At 35.9% G+C, this 27,500-nt stretch overlaps 1 protein-coding gene across 3 annotated transcripts in view; it reads left to right on the top strand.

Moving 5' to 3' along the window:
* The window catches only part of LOC144963158 (uncharacterized), a 60,951-nt gene extending 49,755 nt beyond the window's left edge, over nt 1-11,196 (top strand). For all 3 annotated transcript variants that reach the window (XM_078896868.1, XM_078896867.1, XM_078896870.1), the window contains exon 2: nt 7,557-11,196. In XM_078896868.1, the coding sequence (XP_078752994.1) occupies nt 7,839-8,975 (1,137 nt within the window). In that variant the 5' untranslated portion in view covers nt 7,557-7,838 and the 3' untranslated portion in view covers nt 8,976-11,196. The remainder of the gene's footprint in view (nt 1-7,556) is intronic.
* Nucleotides 11,197-27,500: the final 16,304 nt, after the last annotated feature.

The raw sequence follows: 27,500 nt of genomic DNA on the forward strand, positions 1-27,500 counted from the left end.
GATGATCTAGCAACTAACAGTAGTTATAGCTATTCAAAGGGGCCGAAAATAGTGTGGACAAAGTTAATTTTCTGTCCAAACATTTTTGAATCGTTAAGAAACTATTTCTGCTATTCTATTGGGGCAAGTTCGACATTATTTTTTTTTCGGTTTATTTAACATTATTGAAGTATGTTTGTGGCGAAAGTAAAAAACAAAACAAAAAAACGACCTTTATGTGCAGCCTGAAATGCAGATGTCTATCTTCTCTCCAGACCTAGTATTTAACTAGTTAACTGCCCTTCTCTGGAAAACTATATAACAATGTGAAATTGAATGTAAACTTCAATTTAATATACGAAAACAGATAAAATCCCTTTATCAACAAAACAGGATGAATGAAACACTACAGACGAATGAGATAATGTGGTAGTGGCGTTGTTAACAACTATATATGTATGTAAATATAAAACAAAATAAATAATGTAGGTGAAATCAACCTGACATAACAATGTCAAGCAATTATAAACACAATAACGCACTCTCAAGACAAAAACCTATGAACCCTTAATAACAATACTAGCATCGTAAATAATTACCTCTTGTTAATCTCATTAACACCGCGCCCACACCCGATAACTCTTGCAAAACCCACCCAATCATTCCCAATAACTCTTGCTAAACACACTCAAGCATTCCAGATAACTCTTGCATAACAATTAACCGGTGCGCACTTTTCGCCGTCTGGGCACGATCTCTATAAATATTTCTTTGCTTTGCGTATAATTGTAAATTGTAATCCGTGCTCTCCACATGTTCAAATGCTACGGTCTAGCTAGACTAAACCATAACACGGCGATTAAAAAAAAAACACACTAACAAATAGGAGAGGAGAATTATAAGATAAGAAACCTTTTAATACTTGAGTTGATTATGTTAGGTACACGTGAACTTATTTACAAGTTTGATAATACACTGTTGTTATGGTTATATATATATATATATTTATTTATTTATGAGTGTTGGTGGGTACTCGTAGGTACTAAAGTGCTCGAAAATTATGGTTAGAGCTAATATAAAATATAAACTGTATCACTCACTTATATATGGCCAATATGGTATATATATATATATACGTATGTGTGTATTTGTGTAATTGTGTGTGTATGTGTGTGTGTGTGTGTGTGTGAGAGAGAGAGAGAGAGAGAGAGAGAGAGAGAGAGAGAGAGAGAGAGAGAGAGAGAGAGAGAAAGTAAAAAACAATTCAAATCAATGCCTATCAGAAAGGCCACGAGCAAACACTAGAACAAGTTTGTAGCATTTATTGTGTTTAATTTTGAGTTCGTAATTTATGACCCCGTGTTGTTTTATACCATGCTCGTGCATGCAGGCATATCGTTCTATCGTTCTCTGAAAATACAGATTTTAAAAAAAATTTGGTCAGAAAACTCGTCCTTCAAATATCAATCCATTAAAACGACCATCATCTTGTTTAAATCTGTCGAAACCTGGGACTTCTTTGAAGAAATCATTGAAGTATCAAGTTTGAGAGGTTTAGACAGGATGAAGGTGATTTTAATCGATCGATATTTATTTGAGGACGACTCTTCTGTTCAAAAGTTTAAAAGTGTTTTATTTGTTCAGGGTACGACAGTATTGGTTTCCAATAGGGGTTTGAACAATAATACATGGCCGAGCATAAAACCGGAGAGTTTGTTTGTTGTTTGTTTGTTGTTGTTGTTTTTTTAATCAATCGACGTTTGACTTTCAAATCACACCGAATACAATCATTCGACAATAAACAATTGGGGAAAACCTTCATGTTCAAGCTCTAAAATATTTGATTTCAGATTTTAGACACGATTGTTCTAGGATAATAAATATGTTAAAGAAAATCAACAATTACGAAATAAAACTCCTTCGTGTTCAAATGTTTGTATTATTTTGTTTATTATTTTTTTTTGTTTGTTTTTTTTTTGTTTTTGTTTGTTTGCTTTTTGTTTTGTTTTTTATTTGATTGTTGTTTGGTTTGGTTATTTGTCCCCACCTCTCATTCACCAAACTGTAGGAGATACTTGGAGGTACTTGTTGGGTATGTAATATAGAGAACGCTTTAAAATTTATAACCAATAATATTTCTGCCGTAGTCTGAAGAAACTTAAAAAAAATTTGGCCATAAAATTCGTCCTTCAAATATCAATCGAGTAAGATTACCCTTAACTTGTCAAAAAAGCTGAAACTTGGGGCTTCCTTGAAAACTTCATTGAAGCTCTTGGTTTGAAAGTCTTTGACATGTTGAGGTTATTTTATTCGAGCAATATTTGAAGGTTGACTTGTGTGGCCAAAATTGTTAAATTGTGTTTTATCAGAGTACAAAGGAATTGTTTCAATCAAATCAATGCGCAAAATCTGGTATCTTTCCCATAAATGCAGAAGAAGCGGGGTTATTTTTGAAAATTCCTATATATCCTCTTCGGTTTGCATTTCTATTTGTTTGTATTTGTGCGGCTATGTGGTCTAGTGGTATGACACTCGCTTTCTGATCGGAAGGTCCTGGGTTCGAGCCTCGCGCTCGGCGCATAGTTGAGTCCTTGGAAAAGGCTCTTTACCGTACTCAGGTGTAAAATGAGTACCTTGCCGTTAACAGCGTTGTCTTTGTCCGAAAAATTGTAATATCGCCTAACATGCGTCATGTCCCGTCCTACATGTTAAATGTTGTTGTTGACCAGGGTCATTCACAACATATATATATATATATATATATATATATATATATATATTATATACACACATACAAACAAACACAAACACACACACACACACACACACACACACATATATATATATATGTATATATATATATACATATATATATATATATATATATATATATAAAACAATCTAGGTATAGCATGCATTTATTGTTTTTAAATTAAAAAACAACAACAAATACGTGAGCTTTTATATAGCGCAATATCCACTAAACGTGCTCAAAGCGCTTTACAAAGGGTCCCTGACCAACAGCAACACGTAACATATAGAACGAGACATGACGCCTGTTAGGTGATATTACACTTTATTTCAGACTGAGACAACGCTGTTAACGACCAGGTTCTCATTTTACTCCTGAGTACGGTGAGAGAATATGAGTAAATAGACGTTTCCAAAGACTCAACTATGCGCCGAGCGAGGCTCGAATCCAGGACTTTCCGATCCGAAAGCGAGTGTCAAACCACTATTAGAGTTTTATAATATCAGTTTTTTATAGGTTAAGTAAAACACGTCGAGAGAAAAAAACCCCATGAAAATATCGGTAAGGAGAAATTATTAACCCCACTAACATTGGGACTCAAACTCGAGACCTACATGTCACACTTGAATGTTTACATGCCATACGACTAGACCGCAAACCCGTCTAAATAACCGACTAGCCAGACCAACAATTAAATGTCTTTAACTCGCTCAATCCTAGAGATTTTTACTACATTTCAAAATTGGAAAAATTTTATTTGAAATGGCCTCGTTTTATTCAACTACATTAACATGTAAAAATTAAGAACATTGTCATTAGCTTTGTTAATACGCCTAAAATCTGTCTCAGAAAAATGTAATAAATAGGCATGGGGTAAAAGTAACCCCGGGTATACTACGGATATAGTCGGTGTTAGGGTTGAATAAGTTAATGCACCCACCTATTCCAATAAATGAATTGTCCAATAACGTTTGTGCTGGAATTTACGCCTGGTTGGATTCCAATACTCACAAAATATTCAAGATGGGGGATTTGTGACGGTTTGCGGCCAAATTCAACATAGCCATATATTTTGACATTTCCGTTTTGGCCAGAAAACATTTACTTCAAATATTAATCGAATAAAATGACTTAAAACTTGTCCACAAAAAGCAACTCAAAACTGACAACCTATGGCGTGTCAGATCTGAAACTTTTGACACGACGAGGGTCGTTTTAATCGATCGGCGTTTGAGATACAACCTATACTTTTTTTTTCTAGCCAACATGAAATAAATGTATTTTCCTGAATTGGCCATAAAATCCAGGAGTTCCTGATTGTAAATAATGACCTCCGGCTATAACTAACCCAAAAATATGACTGGCTGTATCAATGTAATCCTGGTTAAATTGTTTTTATAGTCTCTGACCGATTTCGTGTTATGAGGTGTTAGCTATTAAGAGTAGCACAAGCATGTTTTAGTGACTCCTGTGTGCATTAAAAGCTACGTCAATATTGAGTTAATATAGATAGATTGCGGTCGAGGTTGAAGAATTGTTCGTTGATATATCGACCCCAGGTGTGGATGGGTACTTGGTTACAGACTGTGATGAACATTGTCAAAGTGTTTTTACAAAATCAAAACCGTCTAATTTTCGACTTGTACCGTATGATATGGCCATTTGTGTTTGCTTGGGGAAATAACATTTAGGCAATGTTAAGTACATTGAACACTGTGAATCCGTGTAAATGGGTTATAAGAGTTCGTAAATTAAATTAATTTGATATTATCAATTTACCAGCCAATGAAATATTCAGATCTATGTTGTCAAGTGATATGACACTCGCCTTCGGATTGTCGGATTCGAGTCCCGCTCTGAGCGGCGCATGGCCGAGTCCTTGGAAAAGGTTCTATACTCACATTCTCTTTCTCTCACCGCACTCAGGTGCATCATGTCTCGTTCTACATATTACGTATTGCCGTTGGCCACTGACCCTTTGCACTTTGAGCAAGTTTAGTGGATATTGTACTATATACAAGCTTAAGGTAACCACGCTGTATCCTCTAAACGGTTTTGAAGTTGACCTTGACGTATGTCTTGTGTTATTTCTAACATTATTTGTAATTAATTTGGGTTTTTCTCATTGAACAAGATTATTAACCCCCAATTTGCTCTCTTGGACAACATGGGTGATTCCTGTTGACATCAGACATCTTGTTTGATGAATTATCTATATTTCTTCCTGGAATGCCTAGGCGACGATATCTTATAATGTCGTGGGGGGAAAGGCATAATTAAAAAAAAAAAAGTTATTATTTAGTCAGCCAAATCGAGATGCGCATTTAATTTAATATAAAATTATCAATATTTATCACATACAGGTAGAGAACGGATTTATTGTTTATTGTAACGACGAGGATTGTTGGATGGTAATAATAACGGTGGTAGTGACGGTTTTCAGAGCGATGTCTTTGATGATGATGATGATGATGATGATGATGATGATGATGATGATGATGATGATGATGATGATGTTTGTAATATACGAATTTTGTTAATGTCGGGAATTAAATGGATCCTTGAGGTCAAGAAGTGAGCGATTTCGGTTCCAAATTGTACACGCATTATAACACGTCATTCGCATATCTATGAAAATGTAAGAATACAAAATGGGAAGAATGAGAGAGAGAGATAGAGATAGATAAATAGATAGATAGATAGATAGAGAGAGAGAGAGAGAGAGAGAGAGAGAGAGAGAGAGAGAGGAGGGGGGGGGGGTAGAGGGGTTGAGAGGGTATTTTGAAAACATAGAGTCATGATATATCTAATTGTCCATTTTAATCCCTGATCCGCTAGTCCCACGTCAATAGAGAGACACAATATACTGACTAAGAAATATTGACTGGAGATGAGAGAGATAGATAGAGAAATAGAAATATATATATATTAGACCTCTTCAACAAACAACAACAGTCAACAAACCAACTCAGTCCTGACGATGGCTAATTAAGCCTGAAACATTAATGTAGACTGTCTCAAACTTTGTGGTAAATATTTAAAAAATAATAATTCGCTCCATTACTACATGTCGAGCACTTTTCGTACCATATTTGTATCAAACACGATTCTATATATATATATATATATATATATATATATATATATATATATATAGATTGATAGATAGGTAGATAGCTATATACAAAGAGAGAGAGAGAGAGAGAGAGAGAGAGAGAGAGAGAGAGAGAGAGAGAGAGAGAGAGAGAGAGAAAGAGTGGGGGTAATGCGGGCATGTTTGAAAACAAAGAGTCCTGAATTCTCTAGTCGTCCATGTTATTCACTGATCTGCTAGTCTGACGTCAATAGAGAAGAGACACAATAGACTAACATAGAATTATAGACTGGAAAATAGAACTCAAAGTGGGAGAGTTGACATTGAAATGGAGCAAATCCACCCAAGTAGTTCCGGTAACCTGTGAATGTTTTTTTGATTCAAAGTGTGAGTGATTGAGTTCGACAGTAGAAGGGAACCGTGTGGCTACTGATACAAGGCATGAAGACTACCGGCTGTGTGGTCAATTGACAGATTGGTCTCGGCTCATTGGAGCCAATCCCGATTAACAATTTTTAGTTTAAAACGGCACTGTGTATATGAAACTGTCTTCGTATAGGAAAACGTTGGCTTTCTCGTGTTGAGTGCTAATCGAGTACTGGAATAATCGATGAGACACGAACCGTGACGATACCAATACCATTTTCCGATGAGAATCGTTAATCCCATTCGCCTGCAATCAGTGCTAAATCCCTGGACCACAGAGGGCCGAAATCAACACACTCCCATTATAATCATAATATCTAGGATGTACTTTGACAAAAGATCATTATTTTGTCATTTGTGCCAGAAAACTTTTATTTCAAACATCGATCAACTAAAACGACTCCCATCTTGTCAAATCTGAGAAATCAAAGAAGTGTCAGGTTTATATTTTAATCGACATGTATCGATATATTGAAGTAAAAGTTTTCTGGCCTGCTGTCTGTCTGGATCTTGCGAGATGTATTTAATTTTTTAGCTTATTTTTTGTTATTGGCTGAAAAAGGGTTTTGTGTCAAAAACTTTCAATGTTTTGGTATTTTTATTTCTGCTTTTTTGAAAATTTGAAGCTTTTATATTTATCTTTACTGCTTGGTATCCACTTTGACTGGCCAATATATATATATATATATATATATATATATATATATATATATATAGTGTGTGTGTGTGTGTGTGTGTGTGTGTGTGTGTATGTAGATATAAGCGTTTTGTCTCCATACAACAGAATATCATTACGATCTATATTTTCCCTTGATTAGCTTCAGCCAAAACATGGTGGGGTGTAATAACTGCCCGCCGGTCATTGTTGCTGGTCGATGGTAGCCGATGGACGTCTGTATTTTTAGCTTTGTTATGAGAGTTTATCTAACCGAAGAGGTAGAACGATATTCGGGCCTGTTTGTGTAGGAGTGGGTATTATTAAAGCTTACCGGATGTTATGTTGGTTCTGTTTTGTTTAGATTAAAATCGCCTTTATTATTTATTTCAAGGTAAAACTGTAAAACTGTTTCATATGTGTGCAAATTTGTTTACCTCCCGGATGTTATTCACCTATATTAAGGATAAAACGTGAGCTCGGTGCTATCATTAACCGGAATTGACTGGGATTAATCGTTCAATTGTAAGGGTTGTGTATAATGCATACGGACCATCCTTTATCTACATTTCATTGTTGAATGAAAACTTTGATTAGATTCATGAATATAGATGTACCATTTTATATATTTTAATTTTTCTCATTCGCAGGTTGGTGGAAAAAACAACTCATGTTTCATTCACAAGAAAATACAAACACGATTGGAGTTGAATTTGATCGTTTTCATAACTGAAAAAGCATTTCATTATTTTTTACTGGATTTCAAAACAACGCCATAACAAAATGGAAAATCACATGAAGTTACCCATGCAGAGTTAAAAGTGTTATTTGATAACTTAACGTTGAATATATCGGGGCTGTTTACTTTTGACATCATTAAACAGTCTCCTGTCTATTCTGAAAGAGTCCTATAAACACAGATCGGGGTGGTCATGATGCCTCTACTCAACGACCAGTCGGACAGACCAGGGTGTGTCCCATCTCTGAAGGACGAACCTTTCCTCCCATCCATCAAATCCTTGGCAACACCCAAAAACGAAAAAGGTCACGGAAATAATAACAACAATAATAATAAAAGTATCTTCAACAAGGAAAACAAATCGAGAGATCTCCACAACTACGGGGGGACAAATCACCAAGACGCGTACAACACATCTCTCAAGCCATATTCCTCGGCTCCCGCTTCCGAATCTAGCACGCCGTTCAAATTGCCAACGATAGATCGCACGGAGAGTAACAGCGTCACTAGTCTATTCAGTGACAGACACACTGGTCAAAAGGGCAAGGGAAGGTGTAGGGATCGTAGATCCAGGATCTGTCGCTCTCCGAGTTGTCCTTCCTTGGTGGCGTATTGGGGAGAGCATCCTGAATCTCCACGTTCAACAAGACTCAACGACAGCACGGAATTGGCTGATGCCCACGGCAGGCCATTTCTCACCCATCGTAACGAAGATGGAGTCAAACTCCCGAATATATGCAACTCTAGAAAAACCAACAACACTAGCTTTACCCTCACGTCTTCAACTGCCAATAGTAGTAACCACACCAGTCGAGATACCAGTCCCTTCAACTTCAAAAGAGAAGCAACTTTTATGAATCTTTTACAACAGGAACAGTCTGCAGCAGACAGACCTTCAACACACCCAGTCAGTCCTCAACACACTTACGTAGATGGAGACACGAGCATGTCGAGATCGAGCACGCAAAGCTCGGCTCTGTTGCTTCCTATATCTTCTTGCCACGATTCCCAAACCAATGGGAAATCAAAGCGAAAGAGAAAGAAGCACGCCGGTTTGCTTATGTCCTCTGAAGAAGGATCAGAAGCTGAGAAACTTCTTCGGGAAAAACTCGGAGCGATTGAGCGTCGAGATTTCGAGCGATCGAGTCCGACACACCAACGAGACGGCGAGAACACGGACCTTAGTGACACAGCTTTTATCGATAAGGTGAAAGAAGAAACCAATCTAGCAAATGGTGCTCCAGAAACTCTCACTAGCAAACCACCCATTTATCAAAACACTCCAGCCCGTATCAAAACCGAGAAAAAAGTAGCACCTGTCAAAGCGTGATCGTTTATTTTGGGACTTCCTGTGTAATTGTCAAAAAGACCCACCGGCAATCGAGAGGAATAAATGTGATATTTCTTATGAAAACGAAAGACACGCAAATTGAAGGTTATGTTGATTTATTTCTCCTCATGACTGGTACTGTCACGGCACATAGTGTTTACAATACCCATACTATTTGATGTACATTAAGTCAGTATCTGACATTGAACATATTTATTGTGTGATTCAGTTAATTCATTTTTGAATATTTGTTTAAACTCGGGAAAGTTCGTTTTGTTATTGGTAATATTGTTACCTATGTGACTTGATTTACTCTTTAACGATTTGCAAACAAAATTGTTCTTTAAAATGAGAGATGGGCGCAGAGCATCTCAAGCGAATCAAAAGAACTTGTGTATTCCTGCCCTCCATGAGTGTTTCTGTCAACATTGTGTTTAAGTGTTTTGTATGAAATATTGTTGATTTAAGATCTGAAAGCTCGGCCATTGCTTAAAATACAATGCTTTCGTACTCTTGAAAAAAAAATACATATTTTGAAATTTGGCCAGAAAACTCGTCCTTCAAATATTGGTCGATTTAAATGATCTTCGTTTTAGCAAAAATTTCAAACCTGGTACTTCGTGAAGTCCCAGGTTTGACAGTTTTTGCTAAGACGAGGGTCATTTAAATCGATCGATATTTGAAGGACGAGTTTTCTGGCCAAATTTCTAAATATGTGTTTTTCCAGAGCACGACAGAATACTCAATGCTTTGTATTGAAGTTTTGTTTGAAGAAGCTGTTTATATCTTATAAGATCAAAGACTGCAAAACAAGAGTCATTGATTTTGCCTTGTTAGGGACACATAAATAACGGAAGAGCGTGATCATTATAGAAAACAAAGAGGAGTTCTAGCCCCGCTGGCGCATCTCATGTTTATGTTGAGCAAGAAATATACAACCCATTTCGCTCACTTTGTGGCGCTACATTGCGGCTGACAACGGGGGCATTTCTAAGTTTTCCCTAGAATATACCGTGAAGAAAACTATCCCTTTGCGACGAAGAAAGGGAATTATATATCATATTGTATTCACGTTTTGTAATGTCTAAATTATATTTAAAACACGTCAAAGAGCTTTCAATCCAGGAGTTTAGAATAACATCTTAGTTCTGATATTTCTTAGCAAACGCCTCAAAGTGGTATTACGTCGTGTTGGTTTAAATGCTGAGCTCTTATTAAAAGAAATTGGTCGTGGGTTAAGTTTGTATATTATTTCATTGAGAAAAATGATAAAATGGAATATAAGCTTCAGTTTAACTTACGAAGACTGATAATGTGGACGTTTCGGACTTAACCTTTGTCGACAAAACATGAGTAATGAAACACTCGTGTTTTTATTTTTACAAAGGGGAAACTTAAAAAAACATCCAAATTTAGTGTCTCGTTTATCTAGTTTTGTTGACAAATAGGAAACCCGAAACGTTCCCATAATTAATCTCCGTACATAAAGTTGAAGCTTCTATTCCATTTTATAATTATTGTTATTATATCTTCGAGCTTTTAGCAGCAACGTCATCCTTATGTTTTATCGAGGAAAATGAATACAGTTTCCAAACTAACTCCCAGATCTAACTAACTCTAACAGGTCCGGCTATCACAGCTGAGTGGAAAGAGTTGTCAGACAAAAATAACAATCTCGATTGCATCCGGGATCTAGATCAGTCGCTTTGAGTGTGAAGCAAGTGCTCTACCGACTAAGTTATCGGGGCAGAAAGATACATGAATACAAGCAAAAATCAGGCTGATTTTTCGGGATGACTATTTAAAACTATTCTTATTTATCCATTGTCTGCCATTTGTTTCATACACATCTTTTCAAATTTTTATCACACATCAGTGCCCGCTCCCGAAGTCGTTACCGATGCTGTGCTAAACGGTCGTTGTCGTCACGTTTGCCACAGAAGTACGCCAATACTAAGTTATTTATTTGGACTAAAAATTAAATTAGGAAAATTTGCTTTAATCAGTTTCTCTGTATTCAATGATAAAAACTGACGAATTATATATCATATTGTATTCACGTTTTGTAATGTCTAAATTATATTTAAAACACGTCAAAGAGCTTTCAATCCAGGAGTTTAGAATAACATCTTAGTTCTGATATTTCTTAGCAAACGCCTCAAAGTGGTATTACGTCGTGTTGGTTTAAATGCTGAGCTCTTATTAAAAGAAATTGGTCGTGGGTTAAGTTTGTATATTATTTCATTGAGAAAAATGATAAAATGGAATATAAGCTTCAGTTTAACTTACGAAGACTGATAATGTGGACGTTTCGGACTTAACCTTTGTCGACAAAACATGAGTAATGAAACACTCGTGTTTTTATTTTTACAAATCGGAAACTTAAAAAAAACATCCAAATTTAGTGTCTCGTTTATCTAGTTTTGTTGACAAATAGGAAACCCGAAACGTTCCCATAATTAATCTCCGTACATAAAGTTGAAGCTTCTATTCCATTTTATAATTATTGTTATTATATCTTCGAGCTTTTAGCAGCAACGTCATCCTTATGTTTTATCGAGGAAAATGAATACAGTTTCCAAACATGCCAATATATTTGTCGTTCTGATCGTTTTAACTTGAATCTAACTTTTCGTTATCTGGTCCACCATAAAGTGTACGTATTAGCCGGTCTGATAACCGAACGCAATTTTACGCGCTTGATTTAACATTGTTGTAATGGACAATCTTTTGTATTGGTGTGAAAATATAGTCCTCCGTTACACCAATGAGGCCGCCATAATATTTTTGATCATCAGACCTGCATCTAAGTAAACCATTGTTTGATAGTATTTTCATTACAACAATGAGCCATAAAAATTTAGTTAATCAGACCTGTGTATGAGTACACGTCAGATTTACCCCGACATAATACCATATTTATATTGTCATTGGGATGTATTTCAATTTTTAAACTGAATTTATAAAAAAAATGATAGAAATGTTTTTCTCTCACTGTTATGGTGTCCCTCCGAGCCATGAGGCCCATGGAGCCGGAGTTTATCCTGGTTTCTATAGTGTGAAACGGACAATAGCAATTGCTTGCTATCCTTTGGATATGATGCTAGTCTATCGCAAAGTACCTTCTGCCAGATCCAACAGATCCAGCTACCCAATCACTGCTGGGTGGACAGCCGGGGGGGGGGGGGGGGGGGTTCAGAAAAAATGAAATCTCGACTGCACTCGGGATCGATCTTGGTCCCATTTTTATTTTTTTTCATTGAAATATATTATTGCGAATGGAGTTTTGACAAAAAAGTGTAGGATTATAAATTGAGATAGCTTGTCACTGAATCAATGCACTAGAACAAATTGTTCATATTGTTTCGAATGATAGAAAATTATCTGTAAGTTTGTCCAGTGAAGCATTCCAGTCTTCTTCAATTTCTGTTTTCTGGATACTATTGTAACAGTTAAAGTAATGCTTTAACAACCAAAAAAAAAAAAACCCACAAAAAACAACAACTCAGATTATCTGCAATAATTTACGTTCAAAAATTTCTCAACGCATTAAAAATGAACGTCTTTAAAATAAGCAGTAGTTTTACCGACGGAGCTGTTGTAAATTTATAACTTTTAATAGCAATGGAAAATTAAGACCAAACAAAACTTTTTGGTGTAATTTACACAATTTTGTAATAATGTGTTACTAACGACGTGTACCTATATGCAGGTCTGACACCCGAACCCACTAATGGGCCTTGTTCATTACAACAATATTTTGCGTCATTTTTTTAGATTTCCATTGCAACATAAGGATTGGGTTATCACTACAGCAATGAGCCCATAATGAATGGGTTATCAGACCTGCAAATAAGTGCACGTGGGTATTAAACCACATTGACAATATAACCTTTTACATGTGCTGTACTTGTTAGAACTCTGAAAAGATGTGCATATATTATAACAAATTCCAGACAAACGTTGTTTGTCCTTCAGAGCCATTTGGCCATCGGAGTTTATCCCGGTTTCAATATCGAGAAACGGAGAATATAAATTTCCTGCTACCATTTGGACAGAACGCTAGTCTATCGCAAAGTATTTTCCACCAGATCTAACTAACTCTAACAGGTCCGGCTATCACAGCTGAGTGGAAAGAGTTGTCAGACAAAAATAACAATCTCGATTGCATCCGGGATCTAGATCAGTCGCTTTGAGTGTGAAGCAAGTGCTCTACCGACTAAGTTATCGGGCAGAAAGATACATGAATACAAGCAAAAATCAGGCTGATTTTTCGGGATGACTATTTAAAACTATTCTTATTTATCCATTGTCTGCCATTTGTTTCATACACATCTTTTCAAATTTTTATCACACATCAGTGCCCGCTCCCGAAGTCGTTACCGATGCTGTGCTAAACGGTCGTTGTCGTCACGTTTGCCACAGAAGTACGCCAATACTAAGTTATTTATTTGGACTAAAAATTAAATTAGGAAAATTTGCTTTAATCAGTTTCTCTGTATTCAATGATAAAAACTGACGATCTGGCATCAATTTTATAGGAGATATAACTTTTTAAATTATCGAGGCATCGTGGACAAAGTTCACATTATTTTGAACCCTAAGAAGCTATTTCTGCTATTCTATTCAAGCTAGATCGACCGTTTTTAAAAACATTATTCAACTGATAGAAAGCGATGGAGACAATTCTGATCCTTAGCTGTTTTTTTTTTCAGATGACTTATTATTAGAATAATTTTATGGCAAATGCCACGAAAGCGACATTTTGACACAACCCCTAATGTAGTAGTTAAAAAGGCCATATCTAGCCTATGCGATACAATTGGATACTACCAATCATTCATCATTATTCTTGACCGTTACAGTATTGATAATAATAATACGGTGTGATCCGGTTGGGAAACGAAATAACCTACTTTTGTATTATACTCATCTTCTGTTTGTTTGCTATTGTATCCATGGTTACCACATCCGGTATGTTTATTATTGTACTAATGGTTATCACTTTCAGTATTGTTTTTCTAATCATGATTACCCCATTCAGATTTTTTGTTATTGTATCCATGGTTACCATTCACTTTCATTCAGCCGTATTATAAATAAAAAATCTCAACAAATATGTAGAGCATTTACCATGCTCAATGCGCTTCACAATTTCCGCCAACAGGCCATATGGAACAATATTTTTATTTCACGCGTTCTGTACCTATTTTGTACCTGCATTCTTACATTATCCGTCATTACTTACAACAAGGTACTCATTCACACCTGATTCGAGTGGGGTAATAAATATGTGCAAAGCACCTTACCGAAAGACATAATATTATTATCGGAACCAGAATTTTCCATGATAACGGCAGCCCATCGGCCACTGACACCATTATCATTATGAATTTTGGCCAAATAACTTACTTAAAATGTCGATCGATTACAATGTCAAAATACCCTCAAACCTGAGACTTATAGATAGAATGAAGCTGACGTCACTCAGGTCTTCGTTATTGCTTTTTGCCATCCATGTTTATGAATGATTCTCACTAAACTGTATTAAACTGGACTATAAACGTTTAAGGTTACACGTAGTTTTTTGTGTTGGTCCCTTATATTTCCGGATGGCAATGTTGTGAGTTTCTTATTCAAGCGCACACTATCTATAGATAGTTTGCGCTTGGCTAAGAAGCTTACAACATTGCCATCCGCGTTTATGAGTAATTCTCACTAAACTGCATTAACTAGACTATAAACGTTTAAGGTTGCACATAGTTTTGTGTGTTGGTTCATTATATTTCCTGATGGCAATGTTGTGAGTTTCTGAGCCAAGCGCATACTATCTAAACAAAGTGTCAGCATTTTGGACTTTTAGGAAAGTTGAGGATAATTTAAACCGATGATAATTAAAATGAAAATAGTCTGTCCGAAATTTCGAAAAGAAATCAAAACCCAGTGTTTTTTTTTTGTTTGTTTTTTTTTTTTTTGTGTGTGTGTGAGAATATGGCAATCTTTTACTTGTTTTGTGTATCTTTGTCATTATGGCCATCGGTATAAATTACTTCATCATCTTTACCAATGTTTTGTCGGCAACGTTCTTATCCCCATCTAATACAGTCATCATCATCATCATCATCATCATCATCATCATCATCATCATCATCATCATCATCATCATCATCATCATCATCATCAATATCATCATCATCATCATCATCATCATCATCATCATCATCATCATCATCATCATCATCTCTTTCATCATCATCATCATCATCATCATCATCATCATCATCATCATCATTCATCATCATCATCATCATCATCATTCATCATCATCATCATCATCATCATCATCATCATCATCATCATCATCCATCATCATCATCATCATCATCATCATCATCATCATCATCATTCATCATCATCATCATCATCATCCATCATCATCATCATCATCATCATCAATCATCATCTCATCATCATCATCATCACCATCATCATCATCCATCATCATCATCACATCACATCATCATCATCATCACCATCATCATCATCACCATCATCATCATCATCATCATCATCATCATCATCATCATCATCATCATCATCATCATCATCATCATCATCATCATCATCATCCATTTGTCTATAACCTTTTTCAGCCCATGATGTATGTGATTCACTAATTGTTGTTTAAGTTGTTCCAAAACACGCCATGCTGATGATGCTCGTGTGGAATTTGTGAGTCATCGTGTCCGACCAGTAATTTGTCAGAAGACATTCACAAATTAGTTATGAATACTTTCCGTTGTAATATTCAAAACTGTTTTACTGTCAGTATATTTTATAAGTTATTTAATTTGATAAACATTGTCTTTGTTTTCTGTTTGGTGTTGAGAGTATTTCCATTACAACGCTGAGACCAAGTTGGGTTATTAGACATTATAAGTTGGTACCTACACCACGGTCTGAAACATACTTGAAACTATGATAACCCAAATTGACACAATCTCATAGTTGTAACGGAAATACTTCGAAACCAAAGCAAAATATTATCCATTACAATAAATGGTAAATCAAGGCCAGAGTTGCGTTCCGTTATCAGACCTGCTAATAAGCACACGTTGGTCTGATTTATAGGTCAAACCTGATTTACAACAAATTTAATGTTAAATGTTTTATCTCAAATCTCGTCATTGCCAGTATTAAATAAATTGTTTTCACTCAATTTTATATCCGTCCTTTTTCAAATGAAATTTGTCATGATGTTATCAAAATATCTGGTGCCTTTTGTAAACAATTTTTCATGTATCTGTACATTTGATAAATATACCCATCCCACTCGTTCAAATTAAATATTAAATTAAATTATCAATGCCATGAATAACAATTGTGTTGAATTATTTTATCTGAAAAAAGTTATGAAGGATTGATATGAGAAAATATAGGATAGGGAGAAGTGCCAGATGAAAACAGAGAATAAAAATAACACGGTGTCCGAGAGCCAAATTCGAGATCCAATTGATACGGCACCCGGTAGTTTGTACTTCTCCTACCCTATATTTATCATCATTATTAATATAAGTGCCCATTCAGAAGGATACGTATGGGATTCAACGATTTGTAATCTACAAAAGAAAGCTTTTATGTAAGGCAATATCCACAAAATGTGCTCAAAGTGCTTTACAAGGTGTCAACCAACAAAATGTGCAACATAGAGATAAGTCACAATGCCTGTAAAGGCGATATTGAATCATTTATTTCGACATAGAAAAGCTGTTACCGGCCTGGTTCTCATTTTACACCTAAAACGGCAAGAGAATGTGAGTAGAGAGGCCTTCACAAGGACTCAGCTTGGCGCATCTAATTGCGGTACTCGAACATTAGACCTACTGGTAGTTTCAAGTTTAGGACTTTTTGTGGGCTTTCTCTGGTCTTGTTGTAAGACAATCATGCTCTGACCTGTAGGTCGCTGGTTCACGTCCGGCTGATATCATTTGTATTAAATAGATACTAACTAGAAAGTTGGCAACCATCGTAATCGATTGAGATTTGAAGAAAAAAACCAAGTATTTTTAACCAGTTAACTGTCGTACTCAGGAAAGACACGTATTTTAAAAAAATTGAAAACTAGTTCTTCAAATATAGATCGATTTAAATGATACTTCATCCTGGCAAAATCCTCGCAAGCTAATGTTGTTTCATTATAAACTGACAAGTGATTTGGGCCTATCAAATTCCTTGACGTAAATTAATCGAATTCTCCATGAAAGCTTTTCTTTTGTAATTGTTCAATGACAACAATCAAATGTTTAAATCGCAGAACTCTCGAGCGTATGGCAAGGTTGAAAGTAAACGTAACTATGACATAAGTAGTTTCAATATTTAGCAGGCATTTGGCAGGTGTATCTGTCAGTTGCCGTGACAGCGTTGGCGTCGAGAGCTACACCAGTTGTATGAGTTGTTATTATAACGCAATATTGCCATACTCTGAAAAGTCATATTTTAAAGATTTTGGCCAGAAAATTCGTCCTTCAAATATTAATCGATTAAAATGAGACTCAAATTGTCTTAAACTCTCAAATCTTGAAAATCCATATTGAGGTCTACCTTGAAGTCCCGGGTTTGAGAGTTTTTGACACGATGAAAGTCTTTTTTAAACTGATTGATATTTGAAGAACCAGTTTTCTAACCAAAATTTCAAATACGCGTTTTTTTTTTCAGACTACAGCTCAGAGTATAATAACAATATAGGAGTTTGTCCCGTGCTTTGTATTGATTATACTATAAGCATAAGCTGTTAATCACAGTCGTTTAAAATTGTTTTTGTTTTGACAGCGGTCCAATTTTCTTCATGCCCTTAACACACCTTGACCCAATAGTATTGCCAAAACCCTTGCATTGGTGGATTCTGGTATGTTTCGTCTGGAACCATTCACTTCCGTTCTCGTTTATTTAGGACACGGAAACTAACTTTATTTTTCTCCCTTCGTCTTTATCAAATAAATAACAATTTGAAATTGAGCGTAAGCTTCAATTTAATATACGAAAACAGATAAAATAGACGTTTCGGGTTTCCCCTTTATCAACAACACAGGATGAATGAAACACTACTGACGAATGAGATAATGTGGTAGTGACGTCAAGATGAATCATTAATTTGATATTTTCAAAAATAAAAATGGAGCAACTCAAATGTCTTCGTCCTCGTCCTCTCGTGTTCAATGTGTATGGTAAAATGCTACCCTTGTGAAGAATATAGGTCGCAGGTTCGATCCCCAGTCGAGGTAGACTGATTTTTTTTTGATGTTTTTTTTTTTTTTGGTATTTTTCTTTCTTGCTTTGACTGGCACCTTTCATAAACATTTGCTCAGATCTATATCTTTTCCACCGTCCTGCCTCACCTTCCATTAAATCGATATGCGATCTGTGCCAAACTGTACCGATATAGAACACCGGATGACGTCATTTAGCTAAAAAGAACCATCGCTATTTTACCGACTTTGACATAATACTTTTAGACATATTTTTACCAGAAAAGTATTATTTACTTCAAACATCAATTGATTAAAATTGCCCTCAACGAATCTAAAATTCCAAACTTTATTCCTCAAGGAATCGTATCGTTTGATCGACGTGTACTCACTTGCAGTTCTGATAATCTAAATCGTTAGGGGGTCATCGCTGTAATGGAAATACCCTCAAACCAACGCAAAATATTGTCCATTGATAACGATGCTAAACAAACCCATAATTGTGTTCGGATATCAGGCCTGCAAATATGAGCACATAGCGTTTGATACAATTTTGATACGTTGAAGGTCATTTTATTCGATCGATATTTTAAGTAAAAGTTTTCTGCAGAAATTGGCAGTAAATGATTGAGGTCAAATCTGATTAGGTCCCTTGTAAAAACACTGTATTAAACTTTCGACACGCAATACGACTTGATCATAGCCACCTCCTGCACATGCCTGTTACCCGAAACAATCAGACCAGACCGAGCAGATCAAGAGCATTACTGATAATTCTTTAGGGGCTGTCTAACGACACGGAATGAATAAAGTCATCATCACTCGGCTCTTTGTTTTTGTTTGGGTGATTCGTTCTCACTAAATTCTCATCTGTTAGAATATAAACGTTTAAGATTACACATAGTTTTGTGTGTTGGCAAGATTGATTCGGCGGCCAGAAATTTAGAGTATCTTACTTAAACGTGTAACTTCAGTACCTGGTGAAATCAAGGGTGGCTATGTAGTCAACCAACAGATTTATGACAAATGAATACACGGAATGTATGACACACCTTCACACTTCCTCTCCCTGTTCCTTGTTTACGTTGTTAGAACGCATGTTGGGTGAATAGTACTCACAAGATTTGCTCATAGTTTATGTGTTGTAGAACAGAAAGAATTTTACTTACACACATACCCTCGATAGTAATACCCGTGTGATTTGTTGTGTTTACTAATCACTGCCATTGTTTGCATTCTGACGATTGTCCGAGGGGCGGGCGTGGTTACGTACCCTTCTATGAGGCGTCTGCTCTTGCCAGTTTGGTGTCAAAATAGTGTGACAAATGTGATGCACACACACACACACACACACACACACACACATATACATACACACACACAGACAAACAATTTGAAAATGGTTAATTATTTAAAGATAGATATATGTAAATGCTGTAAAACGCAGTATGGAGTTTACTTTTCTGCGTTTTTTAAATTTCCATTTTTATCTTTATTTTTCCAATTAAAGCTATGCATTTAGATAAAGTACTCACATCTACGCCAAATGGAATGTACGAACACACAAAACTATGTGTAATCTTAAAGTTTGACTGATATGTTTTAGTGACAACTATTCGCAATATTAACGGTCTAAAAACAAAAACAAAGAGCCTGACGTCAACTTCATTCTTTCTTTGGATAGTATGCGCTTGGCTAAGTAGCTCACAACATTGCCATCCGTAAGTATAACGGACAACACACAGAACTCTGTGTAACCATGAATTTCTATAGTCTGGATAATACAGCTAAGTGAGATTTATTCATAAACGTGGATGGCAAAAAACAATAACAAAGACCCGAGTGACATCAACTTCGAATTATCTATAGATGACGTTACTCATGTCTTTGTTATTGTTTCTTGCCATCCACATTTATGAGTTATTCTCACTAATTTGTATTAACCAGACTTTAAACGACCAAGATTACACATAGTTTTGTGTGTTGGTCCGTTATATTTCCGGATGGCAATGTTGTGAGTTTCTTTGCCAAGCGCATACTATCTATAGATAGAACGAAATGGACGCCACTAAGCTCTTTGTTATTGTTTGTAGCCAGTCATTTATATGAGTATGTCACACTAAGTTGTATTAATCTAATATAGATAGAATGAAGTTGACGTCACTTGGGTCTTTGTTATTGTTTTTTGTTTTTTTTTGCCATCCACGTTTATGAGTAATTCTCACTTAAAAGTTATAGTTGCACAGAGTTTTGTGTGTTGGTCCGTTAAATTTCCGTATGGCAATGTTGTGAGATTCCTCGCCAAGCGCATACTATCTATAAACATTTAAGCTTACACGTATTTGTGTGTCGGTACGTTATATCCGGCTGATTGATTGGTGTGGACTTTTTTACTAAGCACAAAGCACCAATTAAAGCATCACACATCAGACCAAAAAATATGACGACGACGACGACGACGACGACGATGATGATGATGATGATGATGATGATGATGATGATGATTATGATAATAATGATGAGATAATAATAATGATGATGATGATAATAATAATAATAATAATGATAATAATAATAATAATAATAATAATAATAATAATAATAATAATAATAATAAATAATAATAATAATAATAATAATAATAATAATAATAATAATAATAATAATATAACAATAATAACAATAATAATAATAATAATAATAATAATAATAATAATAATAATGATAACAATAATAACAATACATTGCTTTTATTGACCCTTCTCTCCTAAACCCCGAGGAATTGTTCAACGGGCTTTACCTCTGCAACAAGACATAAGCCGCCGCAAGCGTAAAGTCTTAAGATGAAAAGGTAAACACCAGCACTTCCGACGACAAAAAATATGCCACCTTCAATCCTACACTTTGTCAGCGACTGATTCCACTGCTTGACATGTTACAAAAGTGGCTATGGCCTGGAATCATATTAACTTGGCACTGCTAGCTGAATTTTAGCAATGACCACTCAGGAATCAATCAATACGAGGAAATCAACCAGAGTTATTTTTGTTTTTGCTTTTATTTTTGTTTTGCTTTTTTGTTTTGGTTGTTTTTTGTTTGTTTGTTTGATTTGTTTTTTTTTTTTAACGGCCGATTTTTTTTTTCGCTTCCCCTTCTTTTGTTATAGCATTTAGCACACCAAGCTAGTAGGTATAAGGTTGCAAACAGGCCGGTCGTTACATCGCAAGCTGCATCTTACCAGTTACACACTTGGAATTTTGGGATTTCAATAATGTATCGAAGGACTTGGGAGGAAATATATCATCAGATTGGTACCTGGGAATGCTTCATGTCTGATGCCCCGGTTTGCATCTTCATTACCTCTTACGTTGTCTACAATGTTATAGTTGAAGTATGAGTTGAGAAAAATGTATTAATTCAGGCTCATTTAACTAGTCGAGATATCTAAAGATTCGCACACCAGTCTCTCACGGAGAATATTATATATATATGTATAATATATATATATATATATATATATATAATATATATATATATATATATATATGTATGTATATATATGCAAATAGATAGATAGATAGGTAGATAGATAGATTGATTGAGTGATAAATAGATGGATAGAGAAAATTGGACAAATGAATATTTTTGAATTGTCCCTCTGAGGGACAGGAATAGTAAACATGGCAAACAACCTATCTAGTATAAAAATATTTTTAAAAAAGAATACCACCACTGTCTTCTGGACGTGTTTTGGATAACAGAAGGCTAAGGAAGCACATCCTAGCAGAAAAGCAGGCCGAAATGCTCAATTCGCCTTGATATATTGTAACTCCCGAAGAAGAAAATTGCAGCAATATGCTTCAGAACAGAAACAAAGAAGCAGAAGAAGAAGAAGAAGAAGAAGAAGAAGAAGAAGAAGAAGAAGAAGAAGAAGAAGAAGAAGAAGAAGAAGAAGAAGAAGAAGAAGAAGAAGAAGAAGAAGAAGAAGAAAAGAAGAAGAAGATGATGAAAAAGAAGAAGAAGAAGAAGAAGAAGAAGAAGAAGAAGAAGAAGAAGAAGAAGAAGAAGAAGAGGAAAAGAAACGTCAGGATATTCTTTTTACATTTTTTCCACATGTAAATCTCTAAAATGAGACCCATCGTCTCAAAACCGTAAGTCGGGATAAATTTGAACCCTAGAAGTAAACTTATGAATAAAATAATGAGAACCAGGAACTTGCATTTTCGTGCAATGCCAGAACTAGGATTTATTCCACTCCTCTCCCTAAAATAGTAACGCGTAATGATACCAAGTTTACAATAATAATTTGTGACGTCAGATTATCAAACGTAAATTTCACTAACATCAGATTCTTTAAAAAGAAGTCTATTATTTGAATGTTTTCAAATATATATTTTATTCAAAGAAGACGAAATAGGAATCGATTTGGGGGTAGAATAAATGATTTCTTACAGTTTTGCGTTTTGGAATTCGAACTTTGTTCCCAACGCGTACTCGCAAGCTCATGCAGCGGTTGGGAACACATCAGAATTTCAAAAAGCAAGAGTTTAAGAATCATATAATATTGTATATAAACCAGAAGAGGAATTAATCCAAATTTTATGTTTGTGGCTACAAATCCATTTTCATCATTTTGTTCACCCTGACGTTTTGAGACGGCGATAATTTGAAATGTATTAAATCGATCACCAATTAAAAATAATTTCATAAACAAATATAGCCTTTAAGTTAGCATTATCTCAAGAATACATTAAACGTTCCTTAGAAATTCGTTTATTTTACTATAACAATTAATTATAATACCTGGATCCTTCTACACAGTGTTGTCAGAAAGTGAAAAATATCAACATTACCTTTATAGACAATTTACATTTCATTGGATAATATATTATTTTCTTTGCCAAAGGATTGTTGACCAGTTCTGTATAGACTGTACACAATAATGCATGTGTTTTTGTTTGCTACGAATATACAAATATATTATTGTCTATCCCGAGGGTTAGGCGAGAAACGAGTTTTCATTTGTAAACAATTGTTAATATTTAAAAAGAAATGTCTTTCTAGATATAGCCTTCCTACAAAGAGATAATATGTTTACAAGCTTTTATAAAAGTAACAACATAAACGCCTCAATGTATTTAGAAAATACCCTTTCAATTTAATTTTGATTAACAAAACCAATGTGGCTTATTTATGTATTTTGTCCAATAAATATCAAAAACATCTATTTGTACAGATATGTGGTTTTGTTGTATAACACTCGCTTTCGAATTAGAAGGCCCTGGGTTCTAGACCTCTCTCGGCGCATAGTTGAGTCCTTGGAGAAGGCTCTTTATTCACATTCTCTCACTGTATTTAGGTGTAAAATGAGTACCCGGCAGTTAACAACGTTGTCTCTGAAAAAATTGTAATATCTCTCAACAGGCGTCATGTTCCGTCCTACATGTTAAGTGTTGGCCAGTGACCCCCCGTAAAGCGCTTTGAGCACGTTTAGTGGATATTGCGCTATATAAAAAAAGCTTCAAAAATATATTTAGACTGCTATGGGTGACAAATACTTTTAATCTATTTAGATTGCTATGCTTGAAAAAATACCCCATTTTCTCCAGAAAACTTTTACTTCATCAATCAATGGATTAGAATGACCCCCAACCAACCTGTACATATATGTCTCGTCTGATAACCAACTTTGTTATACATAATATGAAGTTGATGTCACTCAGGTCTTTGTTATTGATTTTTGCCATCCGCGTTTGTGAGTAATTCTCACTAAACTGTATGAACCCTGACTATAAACATTCCTGGTTACACATAGTTTTGTGTGTTGGTCCGATGTGAGCTTCTTAGCCAAGCGCATACTATCTCTAGATAGAATGAAGTTGACGTCACTCTGGTCTTTTTTATCATTTTTTTTCCATCCACGGTCATACGTAATTCTCATTTAACTGTATTATCCAGACTATAAAAGTTCATGGTTACACATAGTTTTGTGTGTTGGTCCGTAATATTTCCGAATGGCAATGTTGTGAGCTTCTAAGCCAAGCGCATACTATCTTTTGGCTCATCGTTGTAGTGGAAATACTCTCAAACCAACCAAAAATATTGACTATCTTACGGCTATGTGGTTTTGTGGTATGACACTCGCTTTCGGATCGCAGGTTTCTGGGTTTGAGCCTTGCTCGGCGCATAGTTGAGCCCTTGGAAAAGTTTTTTTATATAGTCACATTCTCTCACCGTACTTAGGTGTAAAATGAGTATCTGGCCACAGCGTTGTCTCTATCAGAAAAAAAAATATAATATCGCATCACAGGGGTCATGTCTCGTTCTAAATGTTAAGTGTTTCTGTTGGTCAGGGACTTCTTTGAGCACGTTTAGTGGATATTGCGCTATATCAAAAGCTCAACTTAATTAAGCAAAACATCTACCATTGTGGTACAACAATATAAATTTTAGCCAATAGTTGCATTCGGATTAAAATCCTGCAAATATGTGCTCGTCGCCCCCAACTATTTGCGGTGACACAGGGATACGAGACATGAAACTCGCCTCGAGTTAATTCTCTACACACCTAACCATCTACCGGCCGCATACCGGTAAGGGTAAACCGTTTAGCTCATCAATATCAAAAATATAACTCCGATCTTAAAGCTAAATCAAACTAATTTTGTTAATAAGCATTAAATCGAGGCGTGTACGTCTTGTTAATTTGGACCTGCTGAGTTCAAATGTGTATTTAGTTTTAAGATCGGAGTGATATTTTTTATATTGATGGGCTAAACGGTTTACCGTTACCCTGTATACCGGCCGGTAGAACGTTATGTGTGTAGGGGCAAAACAGCATCATCGAGTGTGGCATGACTTACACACACGTTTCTACTATCAATAGATAGAATGCGCTTGGCCAAGGAGTTCACAACATTGCCATCCGGAAGTATAACGGACCAACACACAAACTCTGTGTAACCATGAACTTTTATAGTCTTTAATACAGTTTAGTGAGAACAACTCACAAACGCGGATGGCAAAAACAATAACAAAGGCCTGAGTGACGTCATCTGCATACTATCTATAGATAGAATGGGCTTGGCCAAGGAGTTCACAACATTGCCATCCGGAAGTATAACGGACCAACACACAAACTCTGTGTAACCATGAACTTTTATAGTCTGGTTAATACACTTTAGTGAGAACAACTCACAAACGCGGATGGCAAAAACAATAACAAAGGCCTGAGTGACGTCATCTGCATACTATCTATAGATAGGTCGAACATGACGTCACTCAAGTCTTTGTTATTGTTTTTTGCCATCCGCCTTTATGAGTAATTCTCACTAAACTGTATTAACCAGACTATAAACGTTCATGGTTACACAGTTTTGTGTGTTGGTCTGTTAAACTTCCGGATGGCAATGTTGTGAACTCCTTAGCCAAGAGCATACTTTAGATAGTATGCGCTTGGCTAAGAAGCTCATAACATTGCCATCCGGAAGTATAACGGACCAACACACAAAACTATGTGTAGGCTTGCTATGTGTTTATAGTCTGGTTCATACAGTTTAGTGAGAATTACTCATAAACGTGGATGGCAAAAACGATAACAAAGACCCGAGTGACGTCATCTTCGGTCTATCTATAGATAAGCCAAGAGCATACTATCTATACTCAAACATCTGAAGATACGGATAACTATAGATAGAACGAAGAGGACTATCTGTAGATAGTATGCGATTGGTGAAGAAGCTCACAACATTGCCATCCGGAAGCATAACGGACCAACACACAAAACTATGTGTAACCTTAAACGTTTATAGTCTGGTTAATACAGTTTAGTGAGAATTACTCACAAACGCGGATGGCAAAATGCAATAACAAAGACCTTAGTGACATAATCTTCGTTCTATCTATAGATAGTATGCGCTTGGCTAAGAAGCTCATAACATTGCCATCCGGAAGTATAACGGACCAACACATAAAACTGTGTGTATCCATGAACGTTTATAGTCAGGTTAATACAGTTCAGTGAGCATTACCCATAAACGCGGATGACAAAAAACAATAACAAAGACCTGTGTGATGTCATCTTCTAACTATCTATAACAAAATTGATGACGCTCAACTGATAATAATATGTTGATGTTGTCAAATCTTTATTTTTCATCTATTGATATGCGAAGTAAAAGTTTTCTGACCAAAATGAAAAAAAAACAACAAAAAAAAAAAAAACGACAAACAAACAAACCCAAACATGGCTTGATATCTATTGATGCGAAGTAAAAGTTTTCTGACCAAAATGAAAAAAAAAAAAAAAAAAAAAAAAAAAAAAAAAACCAACCCAAACATTCTTGTTGTGTGCAAAAGCACTGTTGAATAGACCGCCCTTTTATGTGGATGAAAAGATTGAAAAGGGGTGGGCAAATAAATACAGGACGAATGAATGGAAGAAGGAAAATAAATATAATTGGACGATTGCAAATATTATTCACACATTTTTGTCATATATTTCAACAACCTTCACATTCTCAACGCCATTCAAATTGTTTTGTTTATACTCATAAGAATGAAGTGAGTAGAAAAGTGCTATGCTAGGCTTTTTTTGTTGTGGCATGGCATTCGCCTTCTGGCCGGCAGGTCCATGGTTTGAGTCCCGCTCTTTGTGTTGCATCGGTGAGTCCTTGGGAAAGGCTCAAAACTCATATTCTCTCACCGTATTCAGGTGTAAATGCAGTATTGCGCAGGTAATAGTGTTGTCTTTCTTACTTACTTACTTACTTAGGCCGCCCCTTGGGGCGCCCAACATGAGCCACAAGTCTTCGCCATTCTGTCCTGCCTCCATAAGCGTACGCAGCTCCCGGGTGTTGTCCATTCCTGTGTCATCTAGCAGACAGTCAATGTAAGTTTTATTCTGCCTGCCTCTGCTTCTGGTTCGCTCAGGTGGTTCCCTGAGCACAAGACTGCTTGCAATCTCCTCCTTGTGTCTCCAGTGTTATCCTCTTAAAGGTTTCATGTCTCGACCTCCTTCGGGCTAACCCACACCGGAGATTGACTCCGACGACCTGGCACTGCCATCCTCTTCCATCTTCCGGATAAAGACGTCGAACATGGATAAAATACTAAGAATAAAGAGAAGACCGCTTGACCTACATATACCAAGTATCCGACGTCCTCTGCCACTTCGTCTTCGCTTAATAAATTGGAGTTTACATTTCAATACTTATCGTTATCTGTTAGGTCCATAGGGCGAATAACTGAAGCATAATGAAGCGCATTGGTGTGTAAGATG

This window comes from Berghia stephanieae, chromosome 1, assembly GCF_034508935.2.
Source record: "Berghia stephanieae isolate SIO BIC M18660-M18661 chromosome 1, UCSD_Bste_1.3, whole genome shotgun sequence".
Classification (NCBI taxonomy): domain Eukaryota; kingdom Metazoa; phylum Mollusca; class Gastropoda; order Nudibranchia; family Aeolidiidae; genus Berghia; species Berghia stephanieae.